Source organism: Plasmodium brasilianum, chromosome 3 (genome assembly GCF_023973825.1).
Source record: "Plasmodium brasilianum strain Bolivian I chromosome 3, whole genome shotgun sequence".
NCBI lineage: Eukaryota > Apicomplexa > Aconoidasida > Haemosporida > Plasmodiidae > Plasmodium > Plasmodium brasilianum.
Genome location: NC_090116.1, coordinates 727,501 through 740,805, shown reverse-complemented (window position 1 = coordinate 740,805; position 13,305 = coordinate 727,501). Strand labels below are relative to the sequence as shown.

The 13,305-nt window shown below is 30.9% G+C and overlaps 4 protein-coding genes across 4 annotated transcripts in view; all 4 read right to left on the bottom strand.

Annotated features, from left to right (window-relative positions):
- Positions 1 to 1,294: 1,294 nt before the first annotated feature.
- Positions 1,295 to 3,102, bottom strand: MKS88_000953 (calcium-dependent protein kinase 4; the record flags this gene model as incomplete). Its single annotated transcript, XM_067219600.1, has 2 exons — positions 1,295 to 2,085; positions 2,307 to 3,102. 2 exons carry the CDS (start codon positions 3,100 to 3,102, stop codon positions 1,295 to 1,297), a joined length of 1,587 nt encoding a protein of 528 aa, XP_067075319.1.
- A 517-nt stretch (positions 3,103 to 3,619) lies between these two features.
- On the bottom strand, positions 3,620 to 4,836 carry MKS88_000952 (uncharacterized protein; the record flags this gene model as incomplete). The annotated part of the gene is made up of 2 exons (XM_067219599.1): positions 3,620 to 3,964; positions 4,807 to 4,836. The coding sequence occupies 2 exons, from the start codon at positions 4,834 to 4,836 to the stop codon at positions 3,620 to 3,622; spliced, it is 375 nt and encodes a 124-aa protein (XP_067075318.1).
- A 1,745-nt stretch (positions 4,837 to 6,581) lies between these two features.
- MKS88_000951 (queuine tRNA-ribosyltransferase) lies at positions 6,582 to 9,158 on the bottom strand (the record flags this gene model as incomplete). Its single annotated transcript, XM_067219598.1, has 1 exon — positions 6,582 to 9,158. One exon carries the CDS (start codon positions 9,156 to 9,158, stop codon positions 6,582 to 6,584), a length of 2,577 nt encoding a protein of 858 aa, XP_067075317.1.
- Positions 9,159 to 10,911: 1,753 nt separating this feature from the next.
- The window catches only part of MKS88_000950 (transcription initiation factor IIE subunit alpha), a gene marked incomplete at both ends in the record, with an annotated part of 2,551 nt that continues 157 nt past the window's right edge, over positions 10,912 to 13,305 (bottom strand). The window contains 4 exons of the mRNA XM_067219597.1: positions 10,912 to 10,997; positions 11,203 to 11,559; positions 11,681 to 12,080; positions 12,977 to 13,305. The exon at positions 12,977 to 13,305 is cut by the window's right edge and continues 157 nt beyond it. Coding sequence (XP_067075316.1) covers positions 10,912 to 10,997; positions 11,203 to 11,559; positions 11,681 to 12,080; positions 12,977 to 13,305 — 1,172 coding nt within the window. The remainder of the gene's footprint in view (positions 10,998 to 11,202; positions 11,560 to 11,680; positions 12,081 to 12,976) is intronic.

Genomic DNA, 13,305 nt, shown 5'->3' with positions numbered 1-13,305 from the left:
TTATACCTAATTTTCGTTTGCTTAAATAACACAAGCAGCTGATAATATTTTAACAATTTATAAGAGTAAGGAATAATTTAATTTTTTTTTTTTTTAAAGAACGAAAACGTTCTTATGGTAGTTGTCGTTGCAGGTATTTTTTCTCTTTCTCGAACATATATAGATGCATACGTATGCATATACACATATATATGTTCTTATATATACTTTTATACATACACGTATATATACTTACATACATATGCACATATATACTTACATACATATGCACATATATACGTATACATACGTATAGACAAAATTATCGAGTTGCTGACTGACTGGTGGATTACGCTTTTTTAAATAGGTGTTTATTTGTTTTTTATATTTTCATTTAGAGGGTAAATGAGAAAGAAAAAATTTTAAAGGAATAAAAAGGGAGGAGGGAAAATGTTATAATGAGCAAATTACGAAATAGCAAAAATAAAAAAAAAAATAATAAAATAAATAAAAAGGTTAATAGAAGAGTGGGTAGACGAGTAGGTAAACTAGTAGGTAAACTAGTAGGTAAACTAGTAGGTAGAGGAGTAAGTAAAACTAAATAGAATAAATATGCGTAAATACGCAGAATAATATAAAGTGATATATCGTAATATAACATAAACTAAATTGTGGAGCAAAAATGAGGAACGGTTTAATGATGTTTATGGCAAATACACATTTTAAAGTTGTCATATTAAAGCTGTCATGATTTAATTATGAATAGCAAATTATACAACACACACATGTATATAACACGCACATGTATATATAATTAATAATTTACATTTATAATGAAAAGGTAAAAACGGTGAGGGACTGTGAGGAACAGGGGATTCTACACATGTACACTCGCGTAGATATACACATAGACATATTGCATACACATACACAAATACATATGGATGAGTGACACATCAAAAGGACGGCTTCCCCCAAGTGGGATCAGGCGAGCATCTTCACACACACATCCAAAGGTGTAAAGTACACAGTGGAGCAAATATGATAAAAATGATCAAATTAATAACGTTAATTCTGCGTAATGCTGTGTTTAAAAAAAAAAAAAAAAAAAAAAAAAAATGTATTTTTTCTGTCATTACAAGTGTAAGAGAAGAGGTTTGCCATTAGGATAGTTTGTGTTATAACGACTTTATGAAAAAGATTTGAATTTGAATTATCTGCACCGTTTTTTGTATTTCCATGGTGCACATCCTTTTGCTCTCGCTGGATCTGCTCTGCACCGCTGTGGGTTCTGTTCACCACATCTGCGCAGAAGTCAGTAGTTGCAAAGCTTCACGAGCATATCTCTAAATTCCTTAAAGTCAATTTCCCCGTCATTGTTCTGATCCACTTCCTTAAGCACAGTCTTCCAGCAGTCTGAACTTACATCACTTAAACCAAACAGTTGAGCTAACTCATTTGCTGATATTTTCCCTGACCCATCTTTATCAAAAAGCTTGAATGCCTTCTCTAATCTTTCGGTAGATAGTAATAATTTTCTATCAATAGAGACGGTTAGAAATTCGGAATATTCAATATACCCATTTTGGTCTAGATCTATAGAACTAAGTATTTGATCCACTTCATATTCAATAGCTGCACTGTCCAAATCACTTGTGTTTTCTCCTTTTAGTTTTAATAACTCTTTATAACCTATTATTAATTCATTTCTATCAAGTTGGCCATCTCCATTTTTGTCCATCTTTTTAAATATCTTTGTTAATTCTTTTGTTTCATCAATAGTTGTTAGCTTTGAACCCATATATAATAATGCAGCTTGAGCTAACTTTTGTGTACTTTGAAATTGTCGAATATTAGTTATACTCAGTTCTAATGAAGGAATGTCAATACTTACATTATCTTTACTAGTCATTAGTTTAATCCATTCATGCTCTAATGCATCTCGAGCAGAGATCCTTACAGCACTTGTGTACATTAGCATTTTTCGTATTAAATCCTTTGCCTTATCACTTATCTTTTTGAATTGAGGAAGATCAAACGTGTATTTCCCGGTCTCTACTTTCTTTAGGATGTCATATTCGTTCGAACCGTTGAATGGAGGGCATCCTGTGAAGAGGGTCGACAAATGATAAGAAGCATGGGACGAGGCGTGGAGGAGCAAACAGAAGATCATCCTCATATACACTCACTGTACCGTGCACACACAAATACACATATGTATATATATATATATATATATATATAATCATATGTACGACATGCGTACATATATATACACATCTGTGCAGCGCTATCCATGAACACAAGGAAAGCGGGGTGTATTTTACCTGATAGTAGTATGTACAGAATAACACCACAGGACCATATATCACACTTCTCGTCATAGGTACCGTGCAATACATCAGGAGCAATATAATAAGCTGTGCCTATTTTATCCTTCATCTTTTTACTATATTCAAAATGAGTTGATAAACCAAAATCGATTATTTTAATAATCATATCTTCTTTATTTTTTGTTTCTAAAAGTATATTCTCAGGTTTTAGATCCCTATGAACAACATTATTTTTATGCATATATGTAATACCACTTAATACTTGTTTAATTATTCTTGCTGCATCTATTTCGTAGAATCGTTTTCTACTAATAATTTCATCAAATAGTTCTCCACCTGAATATACATCTGACACTAAGTAGTAATAATTATTATCTTCAAAAAATTCATATAATTTCATTATATTTATATGATCTAACATCTTTAATAATTCTACTTCTCTTAATAAACTTTGTTTATCTGTTTTTCTTTTTACATGTTTTTTACTAATAACTTTAATTGCATATTCGTGTCCTGTATGTTTATCTCTACTTAATATAACTTCACCAAAAGATCCTTTCCCTAATATTTTTATTCCTTTATATTGTTCATTAAATACTACATTACTATTTTGTATGAACATGCCAGGTCTTAATTTGCTATTATTAAAACTATTTTGTGTTAATTTTTTAGAAATACTCGAACCTCCATCTTTTGAATCGTTTTTCCCGTTGCTTCCTTTTCCTGTTTTTTTATTTCCTTTGTTCTCTTCGGTTTTTGGCTCACCAGGACTCGACAATTCCTGACCCATTTTTGCTTCTCCTTAGAGGGGGGTGGCACAATAGATGGAAGTGAAAGTGGGGGAAGAAAAAGAAGAAGCAAAAATTAAACTAGCAGTGGTAGCAATAGCAGTTGCAGACGTACGGGAAAAGACGAAGACGGAAATGAGGAAAAACACTGCTCACGGCATGTAGCTGTTCCGGCAATGTTCCTTTATAATCTTAAGCCAGTAGCACGTAAATGCGAAAAGATATTTATTTTATGTATATATATATTAGTTTGCCTAGTGTGAAAAAAAAAAAGAAGTTTATTTAATGTGTTGTCTTAATTGTTGTGTGAATTAAAAAGGGAGCATAATGGCTATTTAAAAAGGTATAAATGAAATAAACACACAAGCACATACTCTTATTTTGCATAAATTAATACATGCATATATATATATGCATGCATGTATATACGCCTATCCTTGTCCTCATACTATTATCCTTCACATATATATTTATATATATATATGTGTACGTATACATAAATATATATTGTGAATATATTCATATTTCACATTTATGTACATAACTCCAATTTTTTCTCAAATGGCATGAATATTCATGTGCTTTTAAAATTAATTTTTCTACGTTTTCAGTTGAACATAATTCTTCTGCTATTTTGTACTTCTTTATTTTATACTTCTCTATTTTGTACTTTATTTTATACTTCTCTATTTTGTACTTCTTTATTTTATACTTCTCTATTTTGTACTTCTCTATTTTGTACTTCTCTATTTTGTACTTCTCTATTTTGTACTTCTTTATTTTATACTTCTCTATTTTATACTTCTCTATTTTGTACTTCTCAATTTTGTACTTCTCAATTTTGTACTTCTCTATTTTGTACTTCTAAATTTTGTACTTCTCTATTTTGTACTTCTCTATTTTGTACTTCTCTTTTTTTTATTTTTTTTTATTTTGTGTGTGCATGTTACAGAAAATGCGGAAAAGCGAATGTACAGGCAAGGTAATGTAACCATATATACACAGCAAAAAAGTTTGTACATATATGAGTATACGTATATACATATGTATAAATGCGTAATAAGGTGAATGCGTGATGGCGTAAAAGTGCGAATGTTTGAGAGTGTAAATGTGTGTATGTGTGTATGCGTGTATGTGTGTAAATGTATAAGTGTGTAAATGTGTATGTGTGTAAATGTGTATATATGTAAATGAGCGTATGGATGTGCATAAATTACGCGTAAATGTACATGTACTGTGCAGGTAAACCTTAAATAAATTGTCCATGCACTAAAACAAAGCTACGTAATGCAAATTTTCATCAGTGTTATATCTTGTACGTCATTAAAAAGGGAACATAAAAATGTCAATTCAGCGCTTTGAGTTTTACGTAAAATTTTGCACATTAAATAGCATTTAAAAAATAAAATAAAATAAAAAAAATAAGGGGGAAGAGGGAACAAAAAAGAGACTTAAAAATGTGTACATATATATATATGCATATACATGTTCATGTATGCGTACATATGCGCGTAATGCAGAGAATAATAATGGTGATCGGAAGGGGGGGGGGGAAAAAAAAAAAAAAAGCTAAAAAAAGGGTAAACGCTTTTTTTTTCACATATTTTTTTGTGTATTTATTCCATATTTTTTCTTGTATTCATGTATTTTTTTTTTTTTTTTTTCCTTTGATGCTTTAATTTCTTTTAATGAAATATTGCCATTACCTTTTTCCAACACTCTCTGATATTTTCCATTTCAAAATTTTTTTTTCCTTGAGCATTTAAAATGGGTGAACTAGCGCTTAAATATTTGTCCGCTATTGCATTACTTGAAGGTGTAAGTATAATCGACTGCAAAGGGGAGTATATATATGTGTTATTTTTATGTGTTTATATTTGCATATAAGTTTTCCTTCTTTACTTTTTTCAATGTATTATATAAAAGATATTCAAAAGGGTTTCTCTTAATTTTTAGTATTCGTGCTAGTAAATAAACACACACATAGAAAAATGTAAATTAAAAATTCTCAAACGAGAAAAAAAAAAAAAATAATAAAAAAAAATAAGATATAATAAAAATAAATACTTAAATATATATGTGAATATACGTAAAAATAAAAAAAAATAAAACAGTAGAACAAATGAAAGTCAGATGAATGACACGTGATGGACGCTTATTTCTGCTATTAATTATTCCTTTTTTCGGTGAAATAATTTTAAACATGTATATATATTATTTATGTATATTATTTATGTATATATATATATATATATGTTTTTTTTTTTTTTTTTTTCCCCCTCTCCCCACAATTACGCTCCTTTTATATTTTAGACAGCATTGGTGTGTAACTGGCAAATAATGAGAATAAATATTTTGTGGTATAGTTATATGATATTCCTGAATTCCTATGGAACGTTGTTTTATAACTGTATGAAGGGTCTAGCTGCGCGCATTTAGCAAAGGAGCTGTAGTGATGATGCGTTTCCATATTCACAAATACACACGCGTACATATATATATATATATATATATATATATATATATATATATATATATATATGTATACATACACACCTATATTCATACATACACGCGCATATTCACACATACACGCGCTTATTCACACATACACGCGCTTATTCACACATACACGCGCATAGTCACACATACACGCGCATATTCACACATAGACGAATTTACGCATACATGTATGCCTACACGTACGCTTCAGCAGTAGTAGCGGCAATGTTTCTCCCTTTAAGAAAATAATTTAAACGAACGTTTTTGCGTTTCGTGTTTGTCCTATTTTCCGTCCCATTATAAAATTAAAAAGCTTGTAGACTTATTATTATGCCTATATTTTGAACGTTCCTTTTTTACAAAAGATAAAAATAAATAGTAGCCCTTCAATACATGATAAGGATCTAATGAATTAAAACAAAGAAGGAAATACCAATGCTTATTTTATTTTATTTTGTTTTGTTTTATTTTATTTTGTTTTATTTTGTTTTATTTTGTTTTATTTTGTTTTATTTTGTTTTATTTTGTTTTATTTTGTTTTATTTTGTTTCATTTTGTTTTATTTTGTTTTATTTTGTTTTATTTTGTTTCATTTTGTTTCATTTTGTTTCATTTTGTTTTATTTTATTTTTATTTTAATTTATTTTATTTTCTGGGTGAGGTTTCACACATATGTGTTCATATCATTATGCGTTGTGAGATTTTATTTTTATTATTATTTTTTTTTTTTATGGCTGGTAATTATGCTTTTCCTGTTTGGTGCAAATATGTTTACCTGTATTTCTGCTTAATTACTACTTAAAAGTGCGCAAGGGAAAAAAAAAAGTAAAAGGAGTAAAGCAAAACAGAACGAGATGAAATATGGATGCTTATACTTAAATTTCGTTACTTCCCAAAATGGCGAAACAGCCAAAATGTCCATTTTATGCTCTCAAAGTATGTTTCAAGTGGGATTTTTTTTTTTTTTTTTTTTTTTTTTTTAAAACTTAAGTTCAATGTCGGCATGCTGCAGTGCTTCTAACGCCCAGTACGGTAAATGCTCCTTTAACTCATTTATCATTTTTTCTTTTCTACACATGCTGAGCATTCGACTTGTTGAAGAATCTTGCAAAATTGTGGAATGCCGACGTACATTTATTTCACCGTCCCATCTGATATTTACCATTTCTTCTTCGCATATGCCGCTTGGTATATCTGCAGTGTTATTATTCGCTGTCTGTTTCGATTTCACTTCTCCAGCTTCTTCATCCACTTCCATATGTTTGGCTTCCCCTTGGTAGGGAAGTACCACGCTAGTAATATGGGCGAAACTCGCATTTGAGTCGTTCACCGGAATAGGGTCAACAATTGGATTACTGTGCACAGGTTTTTGCTTCGCATGAGTAGCGCAACTAGCCATTTTGCACGTCAAGTCAACTTTATCATTATCAGGAATTTTGTAGTTTCCATTTTTATAGCCAATTACAAAGTTGTTATAAAGTACAGTGGTAACAAACTGGTCAATTTTGTCGACAAAAATGGAAACACGCATCAAATAGCAAAAGTGTAAAGTAAAGTAAAGATTATGAATAGTAAGTAATATATTTACGATGGGGTTCTTTTTAGAAATAAGTAAATGTATAGAAGACTTTGTATATTTTTTACACACATAACAACTACAATGTTTTACAATTGGAGTGAAATCATATTTATATTTGGATAACTTTAATTTTATAGTGCCATCAAAACTTAAAGCAGTATTAAATCGAGCTGTTCTTGAAGGATAAACACAATCATACATATCGTAACCAAAAAGGGAACAAAAAAGAATATCTATTATATACCCTATTCCCATTATATACCTACATTTATTAACAGGTAAATAATTATATTTTTTATTTTTCTCATTAGAACAATGATTAATAATTTCAATAAATTTTTTTTTTTTTTCCCCTCCACATAAACCGCCTACAGCATAACCATTTAATTTTTGTTTTATAATAAATTCCATTGATTTATTCCTTAAAGATATGTGTAACCCCCCTTGTATTATACCAAATAATGTTTGTTCTTCTTTTCTTTTATGACTATCTATACATCTTTTCAACCATCTATTAGTTCTACAAGTTGCCTCTTCAATTTTGTTAATGTCCATTTCTGTGGCTGACCTTACATCATCTAAAGCCATGATTATATCGCTCCCTATTTGGTTTTGTAATTTTATGGACAATTCAGGTGATAATAATATATCCTCACCAATATTTAAATATTTTTCCTTTGCATTTTTACCCCCCTTGTTTTTTTGCTCTTCCATTATTTCAGTTATGTGTCCATCCTTATTGGCCGTTTTTCCCCTGTATTTTGGTTGTTCCTTCCCAGGCATGTTCTTCTTACTTGTACCTCTATCACTGGCATCCCCCCCAGGGTAGATAGAATCCACGTTAGTATTCACATGGTCCTCAATGTGGTCGTCAATGTTGCCGTCAATGTGGTTGTCTATGTGGCTGTCTATGTGTATGTCCACGTTTGTACTCTTGCCTGTGTCCACACTTATGTTTTTCCTTATTATCGAGCTATCATATATGTTATTGAACAGTATGCCCTCCTCCAGTATCTTTATCCTTTTACTTAAGGACACCATTTGGAAACCACCTGAATCGGTCAGAATCGCATTTGGAAATCTTATAAAATTGTTAATGTCCTTATTATTTTTAAAAATGGACATATCATATATATTTGATAAATGATATGTATTGCTTAATATAATGTAATTACATATATTTTCTACTTCTTCTGCTATTAGTCCTTTGATACAGCATTTTGTTCCCACAGGCATAAAGAAGGGTGATATGATGACTGTATTTGTTTTTCCTCCCTCTGCCTTTCCTTCATCATCATTACTGCTATCCCTCCTCCTATTGTAAAACTTTTTTTTTATGATTATCATATTCACTCTTGCTCTTTTGCTCCGCTTTATATTAATTAGCTTCAGGTTTTTCCTGTACGCTCCTTTTTTTCTTCTCACCCTGGAAGATGCGTCTACCCCCGCTTCTACTCCGGCCTCTACCCCCGCTTCTGCTCCGGCCTCTACCCCCACTGCTGCTCCGGCCTCTACCCCCACTGCTGCTCCAGTTTCTTCTTCCTCTTCACTTGAACTGCTTACATAATTCGAAAGGTACACGTTATTGCCCCTCCTCAAATGGTCAACAGTGTCGTTTACGTCCTTCAAATCTATGCCCGAAAAATTAATTTCACAGAAATTTACAAAATTGTTGTACTGTTCATAATTTTCCTTTGTCAAGAAATCAAACAGCAGCGGTTCATCATAGCCACTGTTCGTATCATTGACAATCCCATTAGCGTTATGTCTATTGTTAATGTTATAGGTATTGTAATTATTATTTCTATTAGTATTACTACTGTTACTACGACTACTAATTTTATTGGTATTGCCTCCTTCTGTTTTACTTTTCCTTTTTTTTGTTGTATTCTCTGATGAGATAGAGATATGTGAGTTCCACTTTTCTTTATTCTCTTTCTTTTCCCATTCGTCTTTTCTAACATGATCTTTCTTCATCTTGAAGCGAAACAGCGAAGATGTATGTATTTGTGTGTGTGTGTGTGTGTACCATACAAACACACAAAGTGCCTTAGAAATGATCGAGTAGAGCACAAGGAGGTGATACCATTAACATATGATTACTCAAGTGTGCAAAAGGATTATCAATTATTTTTGAAGCTGTTCGTATGTACGTATAAACGTGCGGACATACAAACGTACAGACATACATACAGACAAACAAACGTACAAATATACAAACAACCAAACGCATATATGTGCACTTGTCCGTGGAGCAACTAAACAAAGGAAAGTGGCGTTGCTACTTACAAACTCACATGAATTATAAAAGTAGATGAGTTACTCCTTCCTCTTTCCTAACAAAAAAAAAAAAAAAAAAAAAAAAAAAAAGAAAGAAAGAGGTACAATAAACGTTGTTCACTTTGGCTAGTTGCCCCTTTTCTTGGAGTTTTATTATTTTTTTTTAATATTATGAGTGACCACAGGAAATAAAATGGTCAGAAATAAAATATTTACTACAAGTTAAAAGTTGATAAACAAAATGAACAAAAGTGAAATGTACAATCATTTGAATTTAAAAATAAAGAAATAAAAAAACATCAAAAAGGGGTACACCGTTATTTGCTACACGGCAGACGAATGCACTGAAATTTGCTGGAGCGCTCGAGAGCTCGAACGCGAGAGTAAAAAAAAAAAAAAAAAAAAAAAAAAAATATAAAATAAAATAAAATAAACAAATATACAAGTAGATAAATAGGCATATACGCAAATATGTAAATGGTAAATAGTCATATACGCAATTATGCAAATAGTAAATAGTCATATACGCAATTATGCAAATAGTAAATAGGCATATACACAAATACATACATATAAATATTTATACATATGTCCGTTTTGTTCGAGTGCCGATTTTCAAAATTTTAAATAAAAGAACAGCAGTTCTTAGAATTAATAAAGCACAGTGAACTACGAAAAGAGTCGTTGAAAAAAGAGAAAAAAAAAAAAAAATTAAAGTAATAAAGCACGTTAATTATTTTGCAGCAGGAGAAAAAAAAAAAATTCTAATAAAATGACAAAAAGAAACCGTACATAAATATTAAATGGGCACAGTAAAAAAAAAAGTCAAATAAAAAAATAAAAAATAAATCAAATAAAAATATAAAAATTATGATACAATTTCGTAAACATAATTGTTGTTATATATATATATATATATATAAAACAAATTAATTAATGTGAAATTATTAAAGAACTAAAGTGGCAAGGAGAACATATATACGTATATATATATGCGTATACGGTTTCTACCTTGGTCAACCCATATACTGACAAATGGTGCGTAGTCCATATGCACAAAATTCATAATGAGAAGCTAGACGAGTGGTTCGTTTTAAGTTAACAATATCACGGCGGCAATTCCTATAACAGTTTTTTACTTCTTTCTCCCGACTACTGTTCGTCTGGACGGAGTTTTCCGAAAGGGTGTCTTCATTACTTTCTATTTGTTGTTTGTTTTTTTTTTTTCTTTTAATATTTCAGAGTAAGAACTTTTAATGTAGTTCTGGCATTTGCGTTTGTGCGGCTGTAGGCTTTCTATGTCGGAGGATCCCGCACATGTAAGTATATACATATATACATACGTGTATATGCTCATATTATATATATATATACAAACATAGCTATGCGTGTGGCCCCTCATCTGCGTAATTTCATCGTTCAGCTTCTCTATAACTTAATCATGTTAATCTCATATTTTATCTAAGTATTCGTCTTGCAAATCCATAAATTCTTCAAATTCTTCTTGCGTCATGTCTTGTTGTAGTTTTTGGGCGTCTTTAAAAAAAATTTAGTTAAAATTTAGTTAAAATGTAGTTAAAATGTAGTTAAAATGTAGTTAAAATGCAGTTAAAATGTAGTTACAGTACAGTTACAGTGCAGTTACAAAGCAGCCACAATGGCGAGGGAGAGGCAAAAGAAATAGATGTACATATATTCTTAACATCGCTTTTACAAAATGCTTGATATAAAATTTGCTTACTGATTAGGGTAAATTTTTTATTAAATTTTTGTATAAAAAAAAGGGGTAACTCCGGTTCATCCGTTTGTTGTTTATCATCTTTATTTTTTTCACATTTAGATTCCTCAACAATATTATCATTTTTATTTTTACTTATCTCTTTATTCTTATCAATTGCATTTTCTTCTTTTTCATCATTCTTTGGAGTAATTACCATTTTTGTAAAATCCGCATTTGGCAATTTTTTTATGTTATTTTTACCTTGCACATTCATGCAAATTTTTATTTTTTTGTCTGTTTTTATGACACTGCTGCATGTGTCTGTGTACGTTTCTTCTTTTTTGCTCTTACCATTTTCGACAATTTGTTTTGCTTGATCTGGTGTGCACAAAATGGGAAGGTAAACGAAAAATGAACAGCACGTGAATATGTGCATGCGTACATGCATTTGAACATACGTGTGTGCAAACGAACATATGTAAATGCAAAACATACATACATATTTGCATATGGCCTAGATGCGTTAAACATTTAACAATAATCTTTAAGTCCACGTACGTCGGGTGTATAACACAATGCACTATGTACATTTGCACATTCATCTTATCGTGCTTTTCCTCGTTTATTTGTTTAATCTCTTTCTGACATCTCATTGGCCTACTTTGAGAAATCAAGGAAGAGTTATTGGTCAAGGACAGCTCCGAAGAATTGTTTGTAGCCGACTCGTCTGAAGAATTATCTGTTACAAACGAGTTGGATGAATTCAAATTCTTTCTACTAAATTTTTCTGTATACAACGGTATGGAATAGTTCTTTAGCTTTTCTATATGCTCCTTTAAGATGTTTAAGTATTTCGTGTATTTATTATACATGTGCTCGTTGCTGCTGTCGTCCTTTTCCTGCATTTTTTTTAAAAAAAAAATTATAAAGTTCAAAAATAAAAAAAAAAAAATAAAATAAAAAGTAAAGCGTAAAAAGCAAAGCAAAACAAAGTAACATACAGTATATAAAAAATAAATAAAAAAAAATAATAAAATGAAAGCGCGCAAAATGTTGATTAGTAACAAGCTGAGCAGGAGTGGCATAAGGAGGTGGGAGCAAACGGAAAAAATACTAATAATCCTTTTTAACAAAATAAATTTTGCCAAGTAAAGAGTTGTAACTACCAAACAGACAAAATGATTGGTAGTTCGATTCCTTTCCTGTTTGGCTACTTGATAAATTAAGCGATTCGTCCACGCGCTTATACGCACATGAGCACACATACAAGTACATATATACTTGTGAAACACATACGAGTACACATATACATGTGCAACACATACGAGTACACATATACATGTGCAACACATACAAGTACATATATACAAGTACATATATACAAGTACATACATACACGTACATGCATACATATGCGCAGACGCACACAGGAATGCCTTTTTTGCCATTTTATGAACAGTCACTCCAAGCTTCTTATTGCTCGAGTGAAAACAAAAGGCAGCATTAGGTAAGGGTTTCGTACATAACTTGTGGAAGTAGCCTATTTTTTTTCTTCACAATGTATGTTCATATATACTATGTATATATACATTTATATGCATATACACATGTATACATGTACATGTATTATGCGCAATATGCATTCATTAAGTAATCTCCCACTTGCACACATTGTAAGAGTGTGTACATGTGTACGTATATGTATATTTATACGTGTGCGCGTAATTTTGCGTTGATTTAGCTCCCCTCCCCCGTCCACTTTTTATTGCCCCGTTGAGGCACATGGTAAACTTACTATTAAATCTATTTTGTTATTGCAGAAGCATAGGAAGTGCGCGTCGTATGCATCCAGGGGAAGTGTCTGAGCATCCAGTTGTGAATATGTAGCATTACAAAAATTACAAATGTATATATCGCTCTCGCTTTTTTTTTTTTGGAGCTCACTTTCCATTTGCTTTATTCTGTAGTCAATAACATATACAATATAATTGTTCAGACAATAATAAGTCTGATAGGAGCTTCCCTTTTCATTATTTTTATTTTTTTGTACTTGGATAATAAATTTGTCCTTTAAAAATTTAGTTAAAATGCTTCTTATTTTCTGCTCGTTCATATTAATATTAT